At 40.4% G+C, this 25,818-nt stretch overlaps 1 protein-coding gene across 2 annotated transcripts; it reads right to left on the bottom strand.

The window, feature by feature from the left end:
• Nucleotides 1-379: 379 nt before the first annotated feature.
• Nucleotides 380-25,786, bottom strand: LOC121971513 (elicitor-responsive protein 3-like). 2 transcript variants are annotated; one of them, XM_042522820.1, is made up of 5 exons: nt 25,621-25,786; nt 24,576-24,641; nt 7,682-7,808; nt 7,368-7,482; nt 380-671 (listed from the first exon to the last, which is right to left on the bottom strand). In XM_042522820.1, the coding sequence occupies exons 1-5, from the start codon at nt 25,685-25,687 to the stop codon at nt 606-608; spliced, it is 441 nt and encodes a 146-aa protein (XP_042378754.1). In that variant the 5' UTR covers nt 25,688-25,786; the 3' UTR covers nt 380-605. The 2 variants fall into 2 exon arrangements, with proteins under 2 accessions (XP_042378754.1, XP_042378755.1); XM_042522821.1 differs by having other exon boundaries at nt 25,513-25,651.
• Nucleotides 25,787-25,818: the final 32 nt, after the last annotated feature.

Raw genomic sequence — 25,818 nt, 5'->3', positions numbered from 1 at the left:
TTTGTTTAGAACTTCCCAAGCATCCTTGGCCTTTTTTAAGCTAAAAATGATAGGACAAATTGACTAATTGCTCAATCCTGGTTGGATGTATCATTTGCATCCTTTTGACATTCTCTCTATATTAACTTTGTTAAGCATTTGTCCATGAGTTGCTGTTGGTGGTTCCTCCTACTTTGTCCAATTACTTTCCAAAAATTTGAAAAATGTTTCCATTGAAAAATGTTTTCATCTACTTCAATAATCATAGTGCTCTCCATCAAAATTAGAACTTAACTTGGAGAGTATTATAAGAGGATATTGGCCATAGAAAAGGAAACTATATTGAGGCTTTGATATCACTGATAGATTGAAGTAAAGAACAGTAAAAAACATAAAAATAGAAATCAAAATCTAATGGATTATCTCATATTAAGCAAATATGTGACGTAGCCACTACAATCTTATAAATACATTATAAATAATTATAGAATGACATTAATTATTGATCATCATTTACAAGGTTCGTTTTTTTTTTCACACATCCGCTTTAATTCTCATGCATAGGCATTATTAATTCTGAACATGCATGCATATTCATTAATTCTGAAAAGCAACTTTTAACAGTTCTACTGGAAGGACGATTGTTTCCATCCCCCGAATTCTTCCTCCCCAAACTCCAGAGATCGGTTTTCCTGCAGTTGAGAAGTATAGATGAATGATAAATTTGAGTCAGTTATGCTAAAATATTTTGCTTATGATCATACAAGGAATAATCTATTTAGGATATTTTTGTTTGATACGAGGATAATTGAGCAACCACATCATTTGGGCTATATCAAGAACTTAATTATTCTTAAAAAAATTGCAATTTCCGGTCATTTGTTTGCTTTGTTTAAAAAATTTCATTTTATCCATCGGATCATATTTTATTTTATTTTGCCAAACCTATCATCATCATCATCCTCATCAAACCATTAAAGCTACATTTGGTTAGGCATAATATAATCAATCTTGTAATGAAATAAACTTTATAATGTAATGTAATCTTGATTATATTACTATGTTTGATAATGTAATATATGTAATATTTGATTATAAGGATAATTACATTTTTTTGTTTAATGTCTAATATTTTTTATAAGAAATATAATTCGTATTATTATAAAATGATAAAAATATCCCACGACGTTGGTACTAGTAACAGCGACGTTGGTGGTGACTAGCGTCGGCGGTGACAGAAGCGACGTCGGTGACCGATTGACACCGAAAATGGACTAGAGATATATTTGACATTTAAATTTTAGTTAAATGGTAACCTTGTAATGTAATCGGATTTCATGATGTTGACCTTGTAATCTAAATTACAAAACTTTATTACCTTTTATAATCTAGATTATATTACATTACAACTTTAAAATTGTACCAAACAAAGTAATCAATATTGTAATGTAATCTTGATTATATTACAAGGCAGATTATCTCCTACAAAATATAACCTAAGTTATTGAACATAGCCGAGCCGATAACCATATGATAGATTTACAGTAAACCACTAATTTGAGTTTCAAGCCCGTGTGAAAAAGATTACGATTACATTATGTTATGCAAAGAAGGGGGCGACACCTCTCAACCTCTAACGCGCCGAAGAGGAAGAGAGAAAAGAGATCGCGCGGAGCAACAAGACAAAAACACACAAAAGGAGAGCAAACACGAGAAAGGAGAAGAAGATAAAGAAGAAGAGTTACCGTGGTTCAACGGCGTGCCTAATCCAAAAAAAAAGATTGAAGCTTTATTAGAATTCTCTCTATATAAGAGAATCACATTACATAATTCTTGTGATTGTTGTTTTACAATAGGTTTACAATGATGCCTATAAATAATACATAAACTCCATACCCGGTAAAATCATAACAGAATTTTGTTATGAAAAATCGTAACAGAATTCTGTTATATAAAATTATAACAGAATTTTATTATAAAAAATCTTAACAGATTTTTCTTCCATAGCATCCATCGCATTGACTTTCATCCAAATATGAGTCACACGTCAATAATCTCCACCTTGGCGAATATTCACCCCTTCGAAGAACACGAGTATCTGAATACAGCTCCACTTGGATCTCTGGGTCTGGGCTTCCTTCCTCTAGCATTTAGAGATATGAATTACGTTCTAGCAATGCTTGAATTTCTCTGTGGTCACTGGCTTTGTCAGCATGTCTGCAGTATGAACCTTCTCAAGTTGAATTTCCCCAGAAGCAATCAACTCTCTGATCTTGTGAAACCTCATATCAATGTGCTTGGTTCTCGCATGATACATCTGATTCTTCGCCAAATAGATAGCACTCTGACTATCACATAACAACTTGACTCCACCTTGTTGAACACCCAGTTCTCTGACCAACCCTGTAAGCCATAAAGCTTCCTTCACTGCTTCAACTGTTGTCATGTATTCTGACTCCGTAGTAGACAATGCAATAATAGATTGTATCATAGATTTCCAACAAATAGGTCCTCCTACGTGAACACGTATCTTGTAGTAGACCTCCTGTTATCTAAATCTCCTACATAGTCCGCATCTACGTATCCAGCAACTGAAGGATCTTCCGGTTATCTAATGAACATGATGTCATAATCAGTTGTATTTCTCAAGTATCTGAAAATCTACTTTGTTGCATCCCAATGTGGTCGACTAGGATTTGAGAGAAACTTGCTTACCATACTAACTGCTTGCGCCAAATCTGGTCTCGTACAAACCATGGAATACATCAGACAACTAACTACATTGGCATAAGGAACCTTGATATCTCTTGGATCTCGTCATCCGTCTTTGAACACTGTGTACTGGATAACTTGAAGTGACGTGCCAGGGGTGTGCTCACCGACTTTGCATTTTTCATATTAAACTTATCCGGCACCTTCTTCACATAACTACGTTGAGACAACTATAATCTCCCTGCAACTCTATTCATGTGAATTTACATCTCAAGAATCTTCTTGGCCTCTCCCAAATCTTTCATGTCAAATTCCTTGCTCAATAGCCTCTTCAATTTATCAACCTCTTTCATTTTCTTCGCAACAATGAACATATCATCTACATATAGTAGTAAAAAATCAGTGATTCATCTTCAAGGATCTTCACATATATGCAACAATTCTACTTACATCTCCTATATCCGTTTTGAATCATGTATAAATCAAAACATTTGTATCATTGCATAGGAGATTGTTTCAATCCATAGAGTGATTTCTTCAACTTGCAAACTAACTGCTCTTGTCCGGGCTGACTAAATCCATTAGGTTGTGAAATAAAAATCTGCTCCTCCAAATTTCCATGAAGAAATGTCATCTTTACATCCATTTGCTTCAGCTGCAAATCGTGATATGCCACCAAAGCTAACACCGCTCTAATTGACGTATGTCTTACCACTGGAGAGAAAATGTCTTCATAGTTAATCCTCTTTCTCTATGAATACCCCTTTGCTACCAACCGAGCCTTAAACTTCACTTCTTCTCCCTCTGACATTGCTTCTTTCTTCTTGAATATCCACTTGCACCCTATAGCTTTCTCTCCTTCAGGAAGTTCCACTAGATCCCACGTTTGGTTCTTATGCAACGACTCCATCTCCTCTGTTATAGCACCCGTCCACCTATCCTTCTCAGAGCTGTGTATCATCTCCTAAAAATATGTAAGGTCTCCGCTACTAGTGATAAGCGCATAAGATACCAAGTCTTTGAATCCGTATCTAGTAGATGGTTTTATGACTCGTCTCATTCTGCCACCAGCTAAGTGTGATGCTCCGTGTGCGCTGAGCTAGAATCATCGGAGTATGAGTCTCTAGCTCCACCTGCATAACATCTCTCCATGTTACTTTGTGGTGTTTCCTTTCCTTCTTCCTGAGTACGTTGTAGGATAGTTTTCTCGTTAAACACCACATCTCTGCTGATCACCATCTTGTTTGCCTTAGGATCCCAAAGCTTGAAGTTTTTAACTCCTTTTTGATACCCAAGAAAAATGCACTGCTTTGACTTCACATCCAGCTTTAATTTTTTCTCACTAGATATGTGCATATAGGTTAGACATCCAAAAACTCGAAGATGAAAGTAATCTACTTGATTCCCTGTATATACTTCCTCTGATACTTAACCTTTTAGTGTTGTCCTTGGTGATCTATTAATAAGATAACATGTCATGTTAACCGCTCATGCCCAAAAATTCTTTGCAAGCCCCTGCATTCAGTCTGAGACATCTTACCTTCTCAATAATTATCCTGTTCAACCTTTCCGCTACCTTGTTTTGCTGAGGTGTCCTGTGAACCGAGAAATGCCTCATTATCCCATACTGTTCACAAAATTCCTGAAACTTTGAATCTTTGTGCTCAGTCTCATTGTCTGACCTAAAGCATTTGATCTTTCTTCCGGTCTGGTTTTCCACTTCAATTTTCCACAATTTAAACTTTGCAAAAGTTTCTAACATGTGACGCATAAAGCATACCCAGACCTTTCGTAAGAAATCATCAGTAAAACTCACAAAATATCAGTGCCCTTCCACGTGATGCTACACTGGTTGGTCCCGGAGATCCGTATGTATGTAATCCAGAATCCCCTCCGTCTTATTTGTTTCCGTCTTGAATTGCACTTTGCTCTATTTCCCAAGAGCACAGAATTTGCAGAATTCAAGTTTGCATGTCTTGACACCCTTCAACAAATCTCTCTTGTGAAGTTCTAACATCCCACGTTCAGCCATATGTCCTAGCCGCATATGCCACAAGATTGTACTGTCTGATTCAAACTCCACCGAGGCGACTCCACCTACAACTGTAATCCCTATCAACTTGTAGATGTTTCCTACTACCTTTTGTCCTTTTATTATCATCAGAGCTCCCTTGCTGACCTTCATCACCCCGCTCACTGATTTGTAATTACAATCAATATCATCCAGTGTGCCTAGTGAGATCAAGTTCTTCCTTAGCTCTGGTATATATCTGACATTACATAAAGTTCTGATCACACCATCAAACATCTTGATTCTGACGTTCTCTATGCCGATAACTTTGCATGATGCATCATTTCCCATCAACACTAAACCAGAATCCACTTGCCCTCTAGGTGTTAAAGCAATCCTGGTTTGGAGTCACATGATATGAACATGCAGATTCTAAAATCCATGCATCTATCAGCTGCTCCGAACTCGACATAACTGATAGCATATCTACATTACCGTTTTCTGATTTTCTTTTTCAACTATATTTACAGAGTTTGTCAAACTACCTTTATTCTCTGCAACATGTTTCTTTATCTCTGGACAATCTCTCTTGATATAACCTTTGCCTCCACACTTGTAACACGTGATCACCTTCTTCCTTCTCGATTTAGAACGAGCTTTATTATTGTTACCCGATCCATGTCAAGATTTGCTCCTACCACGTTCTTGGTTGCTATTTACCAAAAGTTCTTTTCTCCGAGAAACTTCATCGTTTGTTTTCTTCCTTTGGTGAAAATCTAGCAACACACTTGTGATATCCTCCAATTTAAGAGTTTCCTTATCCCACATCAAAGTAGTAACTAAATTCTCGTACATAGGAGATGAAGGTAGAGAATTCAACAACATCAACGCCTATCCTCGTCTTTGATCTTCACATCAACCTGCTTCAAATCGCTCACAATAATTTGATTGAATATGTTGATGTGTTGCCTCATATCGGTTTCTTTTGTCATCTTCGGTCCGAATAATTTCTGTTTAAGATACAGTTTGTTTGTCAATTACTTTGACATGTACTAGCTTTCCAGCTTTTACCAAACTGCTATCGATGACTCCTCGCCCATGACATGGTACATCACATCATCTGTAAGACAAAACCTGATTGTTGCTACTGCCTTCGCCTGAAGTTCTTCCCAATCTGATCTCTCCATGTTTTCTGATTTCCTTTCTCCTAGTGCATTCATCATGCCTTGTCGCACCAACAAGTCCTTGACTCTTCTTTGTCATAGTCCGAAGTTTCCGGTTTCGTTAAACTTCACCATATCAAACTTCGCAGAAGTCGTCCCCGACATGTTAAAGAAATCCGTCAAAACTTGTAGCTTTGATACTAATTGTTGCACAAAGAAGGAGGCAACACCTCTCAACCTCTAACGTGCCGAAGAAGAGGAAGAGAGAAAAGAGATTGTGTGGAGCAACAAGACAAAAACGCACAAAAGAAGAGCAAACATGAGAAAGGAGAAGAAGAAGAGTTACCGTGGTTCGACGGCATGCCTACTCCCAAAAAAAAAAAACTGAAGTTTTATTAGAATTCTCTCTAGAAAAAGAATCACATTACATGATTCTTGTAATTGTTGTTTTACAATAGGTTTACAATGATCTCTATAAATAATGCATAAACCCCAGACCCGATAAAATAATAACAGAATTTTGTTATGAAAAATCACAACAAAATTCTATTATGAAAAATTGTAACAGAATTCTGTTATATAAAATCGTAATAAAATTTTATTATGAAAAATCTTAACAGATTTTTCTTCAACAGCATCTATCGCATTGATCTTCATCTAAATATGAGTCACCCGTCACCACATTATGCATACACAATTAGTGTTAACATCCATCTGGACCTAAAGTCCACGGCAAATAAATAGGACAAGAATAACTTGATGATGATGATCAAGCCATATATGTTCATTGAGTTCTATGTAAAGTTACATCATTAGTAAAATTCAAATATCCTCGTGGGGTGCCCAGTTGGTTAAAGGGTGGCAGATTTACTATAATGGGACAGAGATCAAATCTCGATAGATGCATGCCCTAGAAAACTCCTCTCACCCACTGACCATTAAAAAAACTCCTCTCACCCCTTAACCACTTAGTGGTCGACTATAAGCTGACTCCGTGATTTTCCTCCCTTCACAAAATCTTATGGGCGGACTCTGAGGGGCGCCTAGTAATCACTTTTTTACTACAATTAGAAAAATTCAAATCAATTAAATAACTTTTATTAACAAAAAAATATTATCGTCTTTCCATACACCCTTCTAATCTAATTCATTCAACTCATTTAATTATATAATGTCGTGGTCGCCTTTATATATATGTTTCGACCAAGTCTTTCATTTTATGGAGCTAAACCTATATTGTATTCTATAATCTCCCACTAAAGTTCTTACACTTTGCTCACTCGATTCCTCTTTCTGGTGAAACTTTAGAGTATAAGTGAACAAGGACTCTGACTCTATGAAGCCAGTTATACATGAAAGGATTAATCAAATGAGCAAAATGAAACTTGGAACAAAATTATGCCCTTCTACTTGAAGTGATGACATCTGTATATTTGACAAGTTTTATGTTCTACAAAACAACTACACAGGAAATGAAGTTGGCAGGGTCTGAAATTTATTACCACTGGGGTGAAAGTGAGCCCGACTTTGATTTGTCCACAATACTCCTGATCTTTGACCACATTGTAAATGGTCGGGGGGATACTTCCTTCGACAAAAACTGGATCCAAGGGAATCCTGGAAAATCACTCAAGAGAAACAAAGGAAACTGAACGAATGACAACTCGTCTGGTTATACAAACATAAAGAGCATATATGGTTCTATAATAAATCATTCCAACCTACTAATAATCATTGAAATTGTCATAGTTTTAAAGCAGTCTTACCTTTTCATTATTTGTTCAACTAGAAAATTACATAGATAAAGAAGACTCACTTTGCTTCTCCTACAAAATCATCACTTGAAAAAGTATCCTTGTCGAAAAGCTTAATGGTAAGGTTGGTGACACTGTCTGAAACAGTAAAAACAAATGTCTCATTCCATTCAGGTTCACTTCCAGCACCTGTATAAACAATTGGAGTCCCAATATTAGTCAAAGAAAATATGAAATGCTAAGAATCAAATTCTGCATAGCTTAGAGATTCATTCAGATTTCACTTGCATGATTTTTAGGTGCAGTTGTTTTACTGCTCCAGCCATATTCCATCACTAAACTACATGTTTCCATATCATGCAGGAGTATACTGGATAACTAGGTGGTGAGATCTATGTTACACATGACCCGAGTACGAGTATTACAATTCCTTGCATCCTACTCAATAGAGCATTCAACATCTAGAGCCCCTAACCTTTGGAGCATGTATATAATGACCAAAAAAGATCTGGTCATTTGGAGTTCAAACGGACTATTTAATCCTCCCTTTTTTCCCTATCTTATTCCAACGCTCCTTGCTCAAACTTATCTCTTTATGGTCTTTAAAATTGTACAAACTTCATCCGTGCCAAAGACATCTTGCATTTGACATACAAGGGCAGACCATTCCTCAAAGGGAAAACAACCTTTATCCATGCGAAGTCATGATTTTCAGTAAGCACTTTAGATATAGGCCTCAACAAAAAGGACAATTCTCACACTTCATGATAAATAAGGTAGGCATGTGCATGTTGAGGGTGTTACCATGGGAGTGGACCTGTTGAATGAATTCTATATTAGCTTGGTTGACACAACCTAACCTAGCAAGGAGAACAAGTATACAGATCCCAAGAAATCAGTTAAATATAAATTCCTTCTAGGACCAATTGCAATTCATTTATGATACTTCTCATTCCTACTAATTAAATCCTAAACCACCCCTGGTTATAGCTTAGTTAATCTATCGCATGTTACTAGATAATAGTAGGTGCATGAATCTTCACACCATGGTGATAGAGCTTTCTACTTCATTTGTGTTAAGCTGATAAGGCAACCACATGCACCAATTAATATTTATTCATATTCCACTTGTAAAAGAAACAAAAACCAAAAATAAAACATTCAGCGGATGGGTCATGGGACTCGTGCCTACTCCTTTAATAGCTGAATTATTTTCCTATAACTGATGAACAAAAATATAATGTTCTCCAGTATAATTTGGGGCATCAAAAGAATCAAAATATTTGAAAAGTTAATTGCATGATCTCATTTAAGAACACGAGAATCTTTTTTAAGGAAGCTTGGCATGTATGAACCAAATCAAATTCTCTTTAGTAGCTGAGCACAAGGATTAAAAATTGGATCATGTTGCATAGACCCAACCACGGGCTAGGTCTGAACCAAACCCGACCTGAACGCTTAATAACGTGTCAGTTGCCCATTGACCCGGGTTGACTTGTTGGGATCCTTTGGATGACTAGAGAGGGGGGAGTGAATAGCCTCCACCAAAATCTTAATCTTTTCACAAAAATTCTAAGCGAGTTTGTTAGCGCAGCGGAAAATAAGCAAACAAAAAGAAATTATACGAGAAAAGAACCAAGCACCACTAACACAAGATATACGAGGTTCGGGGATAACTTGCCCCTACTCCTCGGCGTGTCCGTAAGGTGGACGAGCCCTTGATCTTCGGTAGATCACACCCCGGATGACACCGGCTAATGAAGCTCTCCTTCTCGGTGGAGAAACCTCTCCACAAAATCTTCGAACAGATTTAAAATGAAGCACACAAGACTTACAGATCACAGTGGCTCAAAGAAAATCGAAGTAAGCTCACAGCCATGAAGATGATGAAGACAGAGTCCAAGAACACAGCAAGCTCTCAACCGAAACACACACAGCTTTTCACTTGCTTCACGTTCTTCTTTTTTTCTTTCCAGCATACACTGCTTCTTATGTCTCTGCATTCGATCAGCCTGCACCGGATCGCTGCCAACCTGCACCGAATCCCTGCTGCAAGCTACGGCGTCGCCAATCGCTTCTCTTCCTCTTCTGATTCTCTGAGTTCACACCAATAGAACCACAGTCTTCAGTGGTGCCTCTGAGCTCGAACCAATCGCCGCCTGATCACTGCCAGAAACACAGCCAATCGCAACCTGTAGCCGTTGCTGCTTCAAATGCATTTGACGCAGAGAAAGCAGTGGAAAGATCCTTTGTTTCATTCCTTTGATGAGGCTTAATTTGAAACTAAGCACTGGTATGGTACCTGCAACCTGTATCTCCAAAAGACTCACAGCAGAAGGTTAAACAGAGATGGGCAAAAAGAAGTGCGAATCAGAAAATATCAGAGAAAGCGCATACACAATGAACTTAACTGTGGATCGGTCAGCAGACCGATCACAGACCCTTGGACCGATCAGACAACAGCCTGATCGGTTTGAGGCTGGTCTGATTGGTCGTGGCGACCGATCAGATTGGATGTGGATCGGTCCATAGACCGATCCAACGCCCTTTTTCTTCTGCGACATTTTCTCCTGATCGGTCTACAGACCTATCAGATTGCACTTCACCAGACCGATCAGAAAATTTAGTCTCACTAGATCGGTCTGCGGACCGATCAGTCATCCAAAGTATCACTGGATCGGTCTGTTGACCGATTCAACGCCTATGTGATACTAGGATTGGTCCGAGAACGAGCTACCGAGCCCTCTCTGACCTAATCCGGTGCAGAGAACGAGCTCCCGAGCCCTCTCTGACCTAGTCCGGAGAACGAGCTGCCGAGCCCTCTCCGACTTCGTCTGGTCCAGAGAACGAGCTACCGAGCCCTCTCCGACCTAGTCCGGTCCAGAGAACGAGCTACCGAGCCCTCTCCGACTTCGCGTGCCAAGTTTCCAACTTGGACTTTTCCCTTCCACATGATCAACCTTGATCAGTAATCAATCCAAGTTCAATTAACATCTGATACAAACTTAAATCAGTGTCAACATCAAAACAACAGCCAGGTCAGACTGTATCAACAATCTCCCCCTTTTTGTTATTTGACAACACGATTTAAGTTTAGATCAGAAATGTTCTTATTTTCATAATTTTAGGGGAATCAAGATCCTCCCCCTAAGATGAATACACCACGATGTAAGGATGTCAATAACGGGAATCAAGATCCTCCCCGTTATCTTCTCCCCTAAAATCAAACCTTCATACATCTCTAAACTTAGATATCCTCTCCCCCTTTGTCAAACACCGAAAAGGTGCGAATGGGGTGATAAGACTCAAAAGACTCCCCCTTAACCCATACTGTCTTTTTCTTAATGCACCTAGAATTCCTTCTAAGTGTATTATGAGACAGTAATAAAGAAATAAGAGGCAATCAAGACAAAGCATATGAACAGCATATCAATAGCCAATAGGAAATGACACATAAAGAAAAGGAAAAATAGCAATAGAATGAAATAAGCAAATATCCAGGTCATACAAAAATATCCAACAAAATAGCATCCAAAACACAGACAGTCAAAGTGACAAACAGAATGTATCAATCAATGTCCTCAACACGAGGAACATCATCATCATCTGCGGGAGGCACGTAACCCTGAGGCGGCATGCTGGAGCTCGAAGGTGGATGGCCCGAGAAATGCTGCGGAGGTGGGTAGTTGGCCATCCAGCCCAGAAGCAGCTGCTGCGTCACCTCGATCCGAACGCGCAGTCCATGGAGCTCAGCAGCCAGTAGCTCATCGTGCCGATCGAAGCGGCTCTCCAGCTCCGCAATCTGCCATCGCAGGTCAGGGTCGGCCTCATCAGCAACAGGAGGAGGAGGAGCAACCTGTCGAGGAAGTGCTCGTGGTAACTCTCCCAGACCTCTCCTATCCTTCCATCGAACAGTCCCATTCTGTCCCAAGATACCGGACTTGGAAAATGCCCGTTTCCTAAGTCTGCAATCCTGTCCGACCATCTTCACTATCCTACCCTTAGACACATCTATCAGAAGGGTCTCGAGCCAATCTGTAATTATATGCCTATAAGGCATATAAATAGTGGAGCTGCTAGGCTGAGTATATGAGATGATCGAAGAATAGATGCTCGACATGATATCAAAATCGAGACGCCGACGCAAACCATAAAGCATCAGGCAGTGGTATGGTCGGATCTCTGCTAGAGGTTTGGATGTGATTGGAAGAAGACAGTTTGTGACTATCTTAAAAAGAATATAGTCAGGAGGAGATAGTCTCAGAGCCGCAAAAGTAGGAAACTCGACATCCAACTCATCCAGTCCATTCGGTCTAGGGTGTCCAAAGAAATACTCATAGATAGTGTCAGGTGATACATCAAGTGGAGGAGGTAATGGGTCTGGTAAATCAGGATAAATGGGAAAAGGATCTCCTGAATACATTCGGCAACCTAGATACCCGAAGAATTCTACGACAGAGAAATCGATAGTTCTCTTAGCGATTCTGGTTCTATAAGCACCATCACTGGTCTGATGAAGATTGTTGTAGAATTCAGATACTAGGTCATAGTTGATGTCCCTTTCTAGGTAGACTAACGAGTCAAGTTCATAATATGCCAGGGTTTCGGATACAGAGGGACAAAACTCATCCATGTACTTTCGATCCATAGATCGACATGGGAGTAGCTTGAATGTCCTCTGTAGAAATGTTTGTTCAAACTGTCGGTTCGGGAATCTCGAAGAAAAGGAAGGTTGAGGTCGAGAGGGTGCCTGGGACTAGGATTTCTCAGCAGATGACTTAGAAGTACCCTCACCGGCTGATTTCTTCCTAAATAGGCCAAAAATGGGACATGATCGGGACAAGTGAGAGTGCACGGGAGCCCCAAACAATCAAGAACCGAGACAAGAGACAATATACAGAGATTCAGTGAGAAATGAAACCAAAATGCCAACAATGAACAAATTTCGGAAGGAAAAGGAGTTACCCGCCGTTTAGAGCTTTCGGAGAAGGTGGAGAGAAGAATCGGAACCGAGGAGAGTCTGAGGAGAATGTCTAGGTTCTTTGGCGAAATGAGAGGAGAAAGGTTGGGGAAGTTAAAGAGGGTGATCGAGCATAAGATCGGACGGCTGTCCGATCAGCGCCTCGATCGGTCAGGAGGTCCCGATCGGCGTGGAGACCGATCGGGAGCTTCGATCGGTCCTGACCGATCAGATGTGGATCGCAAGGTCGATGCGCGGTTGTCTCGATCGATCCTCGGATCGATCGGAACCTGCACTCGTGTCGTGATCGATCGATCGTGGAGACCGATCGGCATCGAACAGAGAGGTCAAATGGGTCGGAACTCTCCGACGGCCGTGGAGACCGATCAGTAACCTCTGATCGGTCGGTAGACCGTCAAGGTGTCGATAATATCGAAATTATGATTTCAAGAACTGAAATTTCGAGCCGTTGTCTATCGAGAATTCTGAAAAGTTCAGAACTCAAGAATTCAGAATCTCCCAAATTCATAACCTAGAACCTAAGAATCATCACCCACAAATATATTCAAAAAATGAGCTCTTATGGTCTGAGCTTGTTTAGAGCCCGAAAGTTTCAGACTTTAAAACCAAAAACTCAGACATTTGGAATCTTAGGGTTCCAATCTCAGAAAACCTTATAAAACTATTACCTATAGTGAACCAAGGTATTAATTAAGACTTAGGATTGCTATGATCAGTTTCAAATTTGTTAAAATATATCCAAGTTGCTATTATTTCCTTTAACAACCTATCTTATTATCAATCAAAGTCATGAAATGAATCAAACAACAATATCAATCAACACATCAACCATCAACCATAATTAGATAATTTCTAGGCAAAAGTCCAACCAAGATTCCTTGGTTGGAATATATGAGTAAGATCTAGGAACCAAATACACATGAATTATGTAATGGTCTTCCCCATACTCAATTTATGTCTCTTCAACCTAATTATTCAAGGGATGCATGATACATTTTGAATAATTTGGTTGATCCTAGCATCTCACCCCATTTCTAGCAAACAAAAATATTTTGTTAAACCTTATAGTTTGTGTGAGATGTTCCCAAGTTGTCCAAATTAATTTCCCAATTTCTCTTGTCATTTTAATGGTCCTTATTGATCATGATGTGGTCAAAATGACTTATTGAGCCAAACACATTCCCAATTCCCTCCTTAAATGACTAAATTCATTTTCCGGAAGGGGTTTGGTGAAGATATCGGCTAGGTTTGACTTTGACTCAACATATGTGAGTGCAATGTCTCCCCTAGCTACGTGATCTCTAATGAAGTGATGACGCACTTCAATGTGTTTAGTCCTAGAATGATGGACTGGATTTTTCGTTAGGTTTATTGTGCTAATGTTGTCACACAACACTTGCACTCCCTTATACGAAAGTCCATAATCTTCAAGAGTGTGAATCATCCACAACAATTGTGATACACTCTCTCCCATGGTAATGTATTCAGCCTCGGTCGTGGAGAGAGCAACACAATGTTGCTTCCGACTTGACCAACTAACCAATGATGATCCTAAGAATTGGCAACCCTCACTAGTGCTTTTCCGATCCAATTTGCACCCAGCATAATCGGAGTCGGTATAACCTATCAAATCAAAAGACTCAGTACGAAGGTACCAAAGACCTACTCTAGTTGTGCCTTTAAGGTATCTCAGAATTCTCTGATCGGATGGCTAGAGAGGGGGGACGTGAATAGCCTCCACCAAAATCTTAATCTTTTCACAAAAATTCTAAGCGAGTTTGTTAGCGCAGCGGAAAATAAGCAAACAAAAAGAAATTATACGAGAAAAGAACCAAGCACCACTAACACAAGATATACGAGGTTCGGGGATAACTTGCCCCTACTCCTCGGCGTGTCCGTAAGGTGGACGAGCCCTTGATCTTCGGTAGATCACACCCCGGATGACACCGGCTAATGAAGCTCTCCTTCTCGGTGGAGAAACCTCTCCACAAAGTCTTCGAACAGATTTAAAATGAAGCACACAAGACTTACAGATCACAGTGGCTCAAAGAAAATCGAAGTAAGCTCATAGCCACGAAGATGATGAAGACAGAGTCCAAGAACACAGCAAGCTCTCAACCGAAACACACACAGCTTTTCACTTGCTTCACGTTCTCTTCTTCTTTCCAGCATACACTGCTTCTTATGTCTCTGCATTCGATCAGCCTGCACCGGATCGCTGCCAACCTGCACCGAATCCCTGCTGCAAGCTACGGCGTCGCCAATCGCTTCTCTTCCTCTTCTGATTCTCTGAGCTCACACCAATAGAACCACGGTCTTCACTGGTGCCTCTGAGCTCGAACCAATCACCAGGAGTTAAGTCAATCACCGCCTGATCACTGCCAGAAACACAGCCAATCGCAACCTGTAGCCGTTGCTGCTTCAAATGCATTTGACGCAGAGAAAGCAGTGGAAATATCCTTTGTCTCATTCCTTTGATGAGGCTTAATTTGAAATTAAGCACTGGTATGGTACCTACAACCTGTATCTCCAAAAGACTCACAGCAGAAGGTTAAACAGAGATGGGCAAAAAGAAGTGCGAATCAGAAAATATCAGAGAAAGCGCATGCACAATGAGCTTAACTGTGGATCGGTCAACAGACCGATCACAGACCCTTGGACCGATTAGACAACAGCCTGATCGGTCTGAGGCTGGTCTGATCGGTTGTGGCGACCGATCAGATTGGATGTGGATCGGTCCATAGACCGATCCAACACCCTTTTTCTTCTGCGACATTTTCTCCTGATCGGTCTACAGACCGATCAGTGTGCTACTGAGTGTTTCCTGATCGGTCTACAGACCGATCAGATTACACTCAGTGTGCTACTGAGTGTTTCCTGATCGGTCACCAGACCGATCAGAAAATTTAGTCTCACTAGATCGGTCTGCGGACCGATCAATCATCCAAAGTATCACTGGATCGGTCTGTTAACCGATCCAACGCCTATGTGATACTAGAATTGGTCCGAGAACGAGCTACAGAGCCCTCTCTGACCTAATCCGATCCAGAGAACGAGCTCCCGAGCCCTCTCTGATCTAGTCCGGAGAACGAGCTGCCGAGCCCTCTCCGACTTCGTCTGGTCCAGAGAACGAGCTACCGAGCCCTCTCTGACCTAATCCGGAGAACGAGCTACCGAGCCCTCTCCGACTTCGTCCGGTCCAGAGAACGAGCTACCGAGCCCTCTCTGACCTGGTCCGGAGAACGAGCTACCGAGCCCTCTCCGACCTAGTCCGGAGAACGAGCTACCGAGCCCTCTCCGACCTAGTCCGGTCCAGAGAACGAGCTACTGAGCCCTCTCCGACTTCGCGTGCCAAGATTCCAACTTGGACTTTTCCCTTCCACATGATCAACCTTGATCAGTAATCAATCCGAGTTCAATTAACATCTGATACAAACTTAAATCAGTGTCAACATCAAAACAACAGCCAGGTCAGACTGTATCAACAATCTCCCCCTTTTTGTTGTTTGACAACACGATTTAAGTTTAGATCAGAAATGTTCTTATTTTCATAATTTTAGGGGAATCAAGATCCTCCCCCTAAGATGAATACACCACGATGTAAGGATGTCAATAACGGGAATCAAGATCCTCCCCGTTATCTTCTCCCCTAAAATCAAACCTTCATACATCTCTAAACTTAGATATCCTCTCCCCCTTTGTCAAACACCGAAAAGGTGCGAATGGGGTGATAAGACTCAAAAGACTCCCCCTTAACCCATACTGTCTTTTTCTTAATGCACCTAGAATTCCCTCTAAGTGTATTATGAGACAGTAATAAAGAAATAAGAGGCAGTCAAGACAAAGCATATGAACAGCATATCAATAGCCAATAGGAAATGACACATAAAGAAAAACAGGAAAATGAGCAGCATAAATAGATGAAATAAGCAAATATCCAGGTCATACAAAAATATCCAACAAAATAGCATCCAAAACACAGACAGTCAAAGTGACAAACAGAATGTATCAATCAATGTCCTCAACACGAGGAACATCATCATCATCTGCGGGAGGCACGTAACCCTGAGGCAGCATGCTGGAGCTCGAAGGTGGATGGCCCGAGAAATGCTGCGGAGGTGGGTAGTTGGCCATCCAGCCCAGAAGCAGCTGCTGCGTCACCATCTACTGACTGCGTAGATCATCATAGCGCTGGTCGATCCGAACGCGCAGTCCATGGAGCTCAGCAGCCAGTAGCTCATCGTGCCGATCGAAGCGGCTCTCCAGCTCCGCAATCTGCCATCGCAGGTCAGGGTCGGCCTCATCAGCAATAGGAGGAGGAGCAGCAACCTGTCGAGGAAGTGCCCGTGGTAACTCTCCCAGACCTCTCCCATCCTTCCATCGAACAGTCCCATTCTGTCCCAAGATACCGGACTTGGAAAATGCCTGTTTCCCAAGTCTGCAATCCTGTCTGACCATCTTCACTATCCTACCCTTAGACACATCTATCAGAAGGGTCTCGAGCCAATCTGTAATTATATGCCCATAAGGCATATAAATAGTGGAGCTGCTAGGCTGAGTATATGAGATGATCGAAGAATAGATGCTCGACATGATATCAAAATCGAGACGCCGACGCAAACCATAAAGCATCAGGCAGTGGTATGGTCGGATCTCTGCTAGAGGTTTGGATGTGATTGGAAGAAGACAGTTTGTGACTATCTTAAAAAGAATATAGTCAGGAGGAGATAGTCTCAGAGCCGCAAAAGTAGGAAACTCGACATCCAACTCATCCAGTCCATCCTTCTAGGGTGTCCAAAGAAATACTCATAGATAGTGTCAGGTGATACATCAAGTGAAGGAGGTAATGGGTCTGGTAAATCAGGATAAATGGGAAAAAGATCTCCTGAACACATTCGGCAACCTAGATACCCAAAGAATTCTACGACGGAGAAATCGATAGTTCTCTTAGCGATTCTGGTTCTATAAGCACCATCACTGGTCTAATGAAGATTGTTGTAGAATTCAGATACTAGGTCATAGTTGATGTCCCTTTCTAGGTAGACTAACAAGTCAAGTTTATAATATGCCAGAGTTTCGGATACAGAGGGACAAAACTCATCTATGTACTTTCGATCCACAGATCGACATGGGAGTAGCTTGAATGTCCTCTGTAGAAACGTTTGTTCAAACTGTCGGTTCGGGACATCAACTATGATATAAGGATGTCAATAACGGGAATCAAGATCCTCCCCGTTATCTTCTCCCCTAAAATCAAACCTTCATACATCTCTAAACTTAGATATCCTCTCCCCCTTTGTCAAACACCGAAAATGTGCGAATGGGGTGATAAGACTCAAAAGACTCCCCCTTAACTCATACTGTCTTTTTCTTAATGCACCTAGAATTCCCTCTAAGTGTATTATGAGACAGTAATAAAGAAATAAGAGTCAGTCAAGACAAAGCATATGAACAACATATCAATAGCCAATAGGAAATGACACATAAAGAAAAACAGGAAAATGAGCAACATAAATAGATGAAATAAGCAAATATCCAGGTCATACAAAAATATACAACAAAATAGCATACAAAACACAGACAGTCAAAGTGACAAACAGAATGTATCAATCAATGTCCTCAACACGAGGAACATCATCATCATCTGCGGGAGGCACGTAACCCTAAGGCGGCATGCTTGATCTCGAAGGTGGATCGAACCGACAGTTTGAACAAACGTTTCTACAGAGGACATTCAAGCTACTCCCATGTCGATCTGTGGATCGAAAGTACATGGATGAGTTTTGTCCCTCTGTATCCGAAACTCTGGCATATTATAAACTTGACTCGTTAGTATACCTAGAAAGGGACATCAACTATGACCTAGTATCTGAATTCTACAACAATCTTCATCAGACCAGTGATGGTGCTTATAGAACCAGAATCGCTAAGAGAACTATCGATTTCTCCGTCGTAGAATTCTTTGGGTATCTAGGTTGCCGAATGTGTTCAGGAGATCCTTTTCCCATTTATCCTGATTTACCAGACCCATTACCTCCTCCACTTGATGTATCACCTGACACTATCTATGAGTATTTCTTTGGACACCCTAGACCGGATGGACTGGATGAGTTGGATGTCGAGTTTCCTACTTTTGCGGCTCTGAGACTATCTCCTCCTGACTATATTCTTTATAAGATAATCACAAACTGTCTTCTTCCAATCACATCCAAACCTCTAGCAGAGATCCGACCATACCACTGCCTGATGCTTTATGGTTTGCGTTGGCGTCTCGATTTTGATATCATGTCGAGCATCTATTCTTCGATCATCTCATATACTCAGCTCATTATTTATATGCCTTATGGGCATATAATTACAGATTGGCTCGAGACCCTTCTAATAGATGTGTCCAAGGGTAGGATAGTGAAGATGGTCGGACAGATTGCAGACTTGGGAAACGGGCATTTTCCAAGTCCGTATCTTGGGACAGAATGGGACTATTCGATGGAAGGATGGAGAGGTGGGAGAGTTACCACGGCACTTCCTCGACAGTTCGCTCCTCTTCCATGCGATGAGGCCGACCGACCTGCGATGGCGATGCATGGAGTGAGAGCCGCTTCGATCGGCACGATGAGCCACCGTCACGAGCTCCATGGATCGCTGCTCGGATCGACCGCTTATGATGATCTACGCGCCAGATGGTGACGCATGCCTGGCCGGATGGCCAACTACCCACCTCAGATTTCTGCCATCCACCCGAGCCCAAAGACGCCTGGTTACGTGCCTCCCAGATGATGATGATGTTCTCGTGTTGAGGACATTGATTGATACATTCTGTTTGTCACTTTGACTGTCTGTGTTTTGGATGCTATTTTGTTGGATATTTTTGTATGACCTGGATATTTGCTTATTTCATCTATTTATGTTGCTCATTTTCCTGTTTTTCTTTATGTGTCATTTCCTATAGGCTATTGATATGCTGTTCATGCCTCTTATTTCTTTATTACTGTCTCATAATACACTTAGAGGGAATTCTAGGTGCATTAAGAAAAAGACAGTATGGGTTAAGGGGGAGTCTTTTGAGTCTTATCACCCCATTCGCACCTTTTCGGTGTTTGACAAAGGGGGAGAGGATATCTAAGTTTAGAGATGTATGAAGGTCTGATTTTAGGGGAGAAGATAACGGGGAGGATCTTGATTCCCGTTATTGACATCCTTACATCGTGGTGTATTCATCTTAGGGGGAGGATCTTGATTCCCCTAAAATTATGAAAAAGAACATTTTGATCTAAACTTAAATCGTGTTGTCAAACAAAAAGGGAAGATTGATGATACACCGACCGGTCGTTGTTTGATGTTGACACCGATTTAAGTTTGGATCGATGTTAATTGAACTCGGATGATTCGATCAAGGTTGATCGTGGAAGGAAAAGTCCAAGTTGGAAACTTGGCACGCGGAGTCGGAGAGGGCTCGGCCGGACTAGGCCGAGAGGGGAGCTCGCTCTCCGGTCGGAGAGGGCTCGGTAGCTCGTTCTCCGAACCGGAGAGGGCTCGTGCTCTCTGGACGGACTCGGAGAGGGCGGCCTGCTCTGACTAGGTCGAGAGGGCTCGGAGCTCGTTCTCGGACGGATTAGTCGAGAGGGCTCGGTAGCTCGTTCTCGACCATTCTAGTATCACGTAGGCGTTGGATCGGTTAATGACCGATCCGGATACTGATGATTGATCGGTCCGCACCGATCTAGTGAGACTAAATTTCTCGATCGGTGCGGTGACCGATCGCATGCGAGTAATCTGATCGATGCGCAGACCGATCGGAAACACCGCAGCACATCGAGTAACTGAGGTCTGACCAACCGTGAGAAAATGTCGCGAGAAGAAAAGGGCGTTGATCGGTCTACGGACCGATCCACATCCAATCTGATCGGTCGCCACGACTAATCGGACCAGCCTCGGACCGATCAGGCTGTTGCTTGATCGTCTGTTGACCGATCCACAGTTAAGTTCATTGTGCATGCGCTTTCTCTGATATTTTCTGATTCGCACTTCTTTTTGCCCATCTTTGTTTAACCTTCTGCTGTGAGTCTTTTGGAGATACAGGTTGCAGGTACCATACCAGTGCTTAGTTTCAAATTAAGCCTCATCAAAGGAATGAGACAAAGGATCTTTCCACTGCTTTCTCTGCGTCAAATGCATTTGAAGCAGCAACGGCTACAGGTTGCGATTGGCTGTGTTTCTGGCAGTGATCAGGCGGCGATTGGCTTAACTCTTGGTGATTGGTGTGAGCTCAGAGAATCAGAAGAGGAAGAGAAGCGATTGGCGACGCCGTAGCTTGCAGCAGGGATTCGGTGCAGGTTGGCAGCGATCCGGTGCAGGCTAATCGAATGCAGAGACATAAGAAGCAGTGTATGCTGGAAAGAAGAAGAGAACGTGAAGCAAGTGAAAAGCTGTGTGTGTTTCGGTTGAGAGCTTGCTGTGTTCTTGGACTCTGTCTTCATCATCTTCGTGGCTGTGAGCTTCCTTCGATTTTCTTTGAGCCACTGTAATCTGTAAGTCTTGTGTGCTTCATTTTAAATCTGTTCGAAGACTTTGTGGAGAGGTTTCTCCACCGAGAAGGAGAGCTTCATTAGCCGGTGTCATCCGGGGTGTGATCTACCGAAGATCAAGGGCTCGTCCACCTTACGGACACGCCGAGGAGTAGGGGCAAGTTATCCCCGAACCTCGTATATCTTGTGTTAGTGGTGCTTGGTTCTTTTCTCGTATAATTTTTTTTTGTTTGCTTATTTTCCGCTGCGCTAACAAACTCGCTTAGAATTTTTGTGAAAAGATTAAGATTTTGGTGGAGGCTATTCACTCCCCCCCTCTCTAGCCATCCAAAGGATCCCAACAAAAATCATATATGGCCCATCGATAGACAAGTTGATTACAATTTCAATAAAAAAAAATGTGACCCACTAAAAAAAATGTGAATCAGTGGTTCCAACCATTGAAACCGTCAATTTTACTTCTTATTTTTTTAATGATTTGGATTATTTGACCTTTTCTTATTAAAAGCTATGAATATTATTTCCTAAACTTATAAATACACTAGTCCATTTTATTTATTTTACATGTACTCCTCTACTCTTGTTCTTAATTTTCAAATCTCAATCATTTTCACCTTCAATCAAATGGAAGATTCAACTTCATCTCGCAAGGGCAAGGAGAAGGATAAGGTTAAAGGTTGAAATTTTTCGAACCATTGAGCTGCCAATGCCCTGTAACTAGCAGTTCTGAACCATATTCCAAACCATAACTAGCAGTTCTGAACCAAACCATTAATGATCCGGAAGCCGAATTGTGACCAACAGTTTTAAATTGTGAACATAACCGGCTTCAACGATTAACGTTAAAGGTCCATAATTTTTTATCCATTAGTCAGTTCTAGTTGTATATCTAGATATATATGTATCAAAGACATGCAATTAAAAGTACTCAATTGTCTTTAAAGAATCTAGGCAAATCAATGAGAAAAAATGATGTTTTATAAGAACTGCAAATTTATAGTTAATTTCAACAATACAAAGATTTTCCAAATTTTACAGTGTTGGAGTTGCCGGTCCAAGGGACAAATATATTTATATTATCTGTTATTGTTATAGACCTAGGGACAAATATAAATAGGATATACTTGTAATTTTTATTCATTGAAAAACTAATGTACATAAGCAAAGGGCACTAGCTAAGGTAATTGACTTCTTATTTTGTTGCTATCTCATAAATTGCTTGTTTCTCTTCGATTTTTTACTATTCTGTTTCCCCTTGATTCCATGTATTGTCTTTTAAGGTACTTGTTCTTGTTTTGTCCACACTATCTCCGAACAAAAATATACGATCACCCAAAGTGGCCAAGTATATCTTCCTTGGCTATTCTTGGTTACGAAAGGGTGTTAGTGCTACTCTTGTAAGTCATGTGCATTTATCTATGTTGATGTCACCTTTTTATACTCATCATGTACTTTTTGAGGTTGTACTGAGGTGCTTCTAGATTCTATACCTTTGTTTATTCATTACCTTCTCCTATAGAATAGCCAACACTAACGTCCATTATTGAAGACCTCCAATAGATGACCACGACATTCCATTACTCACTAAGCACAACTGTTTGCTTCCTTTTTCTGGAAAGCTAATTGCACTTGTTCTATCCCTCATTCCAATTTTTTTTTTTAGCTTATCTTGTATTATCACTTGGCTATTTTTACATTACACTTCTTTAGTTTCATATTTTGTTTCTAAGACTATCTCAAAGATGCTTTCACATTTAAGATGGAGACAAACTATAGTCGAGGAGAAGTAATCTTATATTCTTATTTTACATAGGAGTCGATATCTCTCTCTTATCAAGCCTATAATAAGTTACAAATCACTATTCATAGTGAAGATATCATTAACATGTATTATGAATTAGTTGAATGCTTGATTGGTGGTGAAAGGATATACTCAGCTATGGGATGGATTAACTAAACACCTTTTCACCAATGGAAAGGTTGTTTCAATCCAACTATTTCTTCCTTGGCAACTTTATTCATATGACCCCTTTCTTAGGATATCAAGAATGCTTGCTTCCAAGGTGATCAAATGGAAGAAATATAGATGATGCAACCTCCAAGATTTGTTTCTTAGGCGGAGACTAGTTTGATTTATAATAATAGCAAAAACCTACAATAAAGGATGTAACTATTCACTATCATGGAAGAAAATAGAAGTAATCCATGAAACAAATCACTAGACAAGCTTAGCTGAGAAGCTATAAGTGGTTGCTACAAAAATAGAATAATCTAGCAAGGTGAGAAAGGCATGAATCTCAAGGTTGGTATTTAAGTTGTACTCTCCAATGCAAAAGTAGATTGTACCATCGCTAAAGAAAACTAGTAGGCTATGTTGTCTCATTCAATGTTTTTACATTATAGTAACTAAATAGTAAGGAGCAAGTCGTGGATGAAGGTGTTTACAATCTTTCATTTGCAATGGTGAGCAAGAGAGCTTTGTACTTCCATAAAGTTAAATTTTCATGATATCTTTGACCTAGTTGAGGAAGAGTGTTATGGACCGAAAGACTTAAATATAAATACCATATAATACTAGAGACCTAGTAGTCTCAAATAGGTTGGGTCATGAGTGGCCTAGCTTAGAATACCCACGCTCATCTTGGCACAACATGTGTGAGTTGTGCCAAGCACAGCCCAAGCCTAAATGCAACCAATACCTCTATGACTCATAGACTACCCAAGCCTACATGGTGTTGTGCTCAACCTAACACGTGCTTATAACCATTTCCACCATTTCCCACTTGAAACTGTGAAAAATTAATTAAACTCATGAGGGCATTTCGGTATTTTAGTTCTATAAATCTTTTTAAAAAAAATACTAAAAAATAAAGATCCAAACAATTCATAATTTTTCAATTTTAGTTTTTAAAATTGGAAGATTTTTTAATTTATGATTTTTTAAGTTTTTAAAAAAAACTATGGTTTTAAAAAAAGCTTAATTAAAAATATAAATACTAAAGGACCGACCATGACCCTACTAAGCCAATGTTGGACCAAGATCTGCGACTTCGCATATCAATTCACACTATGCCCAACCTAGAATAAGGTAACCGAGGCAATGTAATTCTCAGTTATTACATTAATCAATAATAATAATAATAATGTATAGGTAGAGAGGACCACCTTCGCTAATTAACTTCAATCTTCCATTTTGTAATTCTTTTAGAGGTGGAATAGGTACACATCTTTTCCTCAAAAGTTGAACCTTATTCAACCAATTCTAGATAGGCCTAACCGCCCAAAGTCAATTTGCAAATATTAAATATGTTCCTCAATTGGTGTAATTATGATATATGAACAAAACATACAATTGATGTACAAACTCTTTTAAGATTAAACAATGAGGACAAGCAATGAAATCTTGCAGAATATACGAGAAAGTAATAACATGGCAGGATGAAAATGCACCTGAGGCAGTACTGCTTTTCTTTTCCTGATTACGACAAATAAGGATGGCATAAGGATCCATTTTGCCTGCTCATCAGTTATAATAAATGTTACTCAATAGACACTAATGATATGACAAACTGGCAGATGTATGTACATATAATTTTAGATATGTATTAAATATTTGTGAGTGCATCAAGCAATTCAGGATGGTAAGCATGAAACTGAAAGCTGAAATATGCAATTGAGGCATATAAGTCAATCTGGGTGAAATGTTTACAAGTAGAAAATTTATCTACAAAGTTCTACAGATCTCATTAGCCTGCATAAAAATAGAACTTTTTTAGACACCATGAATTGTTGAGTTCGAGAAACATTACATTCAAGGGCTACAGAAACCAACCATTTGGAAAATATGATCTTGATCTAAGAGCATGAAAAAAAAAAAATTAACCTCTGTATCTTCTGCATGAATTTAGAATGAGATAATTCAAATTAAAAGTTCACATTGTCATAATTGACTAAAAATTTGTGGCATGTGCTTTCACTACACGCGAAAAAACAGGGAACTAACCTCCAATCTAAGCAAAAATATGAAGCAAGATTTGGAATGTTTTCAGATCTTAAAATAAGACCCTTGCAATCACCAGAGGCATTGGAATCGCGAAGGCTAGAATTCATCTGCAATTCCAAGGTACAAGATTTGGCCCCCCAAAACGGCAGTTCCTTGGAAGAGCAAAATCGCTTTGAAACAGAAAACTTATCAAAATGGTCGTAATGTATAATCTCATTCGTAAGAACAAAGAGGATCCGTAATAACAGAAACACAGAGAAGGAACTCGATGATTTAGTGATTCGATGAACGTGATTGGGAATTCTAAATTATAATCTCCATAAGAACTTGTGAAGCTTAACCCAGCACGAATCGCGCAACAAGACATAACATTTCACTTCTCACCGTTGAATAATCCCGATTTGGCAGATCAAGTAAAAGGAAGGAAAAGGATCGGAAGAAGGGGCGTTTGCGTGAGATCGAAGGCGATCGACGGGGAACGCTAAAACCTACCCAAGACATCGGCGTCATGGAGGCCCTTGGCGCTGACCAGCAGCACATGAAGCGTCCCACGAGCCATCCTCGATCGCGGATTTGCTATCGCAGATTCGTCTGTTAGTGGTGAATGGGGAACCTGCGTCTTAAGAAAAAATAGAGTAGAGGATGAAAGAGGAAAAAAATCATCATTCGAAGATCCACCTCTATTAATAA

The sequence above is a fragment of the Zingiber officinale genome, chromosome 4A, assembly GCF_018446385.1.
Source record: "Zingiber officinale cultivar Zhangliang chromosome 4A, Zo_v1.1, whole genome shotgun sequence".
Classification (NCBI taxonomy): Eukaryota; Viridiplantae; Streptophyta; class Magnoliopsida; order Zingiberales; family Zingiberaceae; genus Zingiber; species Zingiber officinale.
This window is presented reverse-complemented; position numbering and strand designations above follow the sequence as displayed.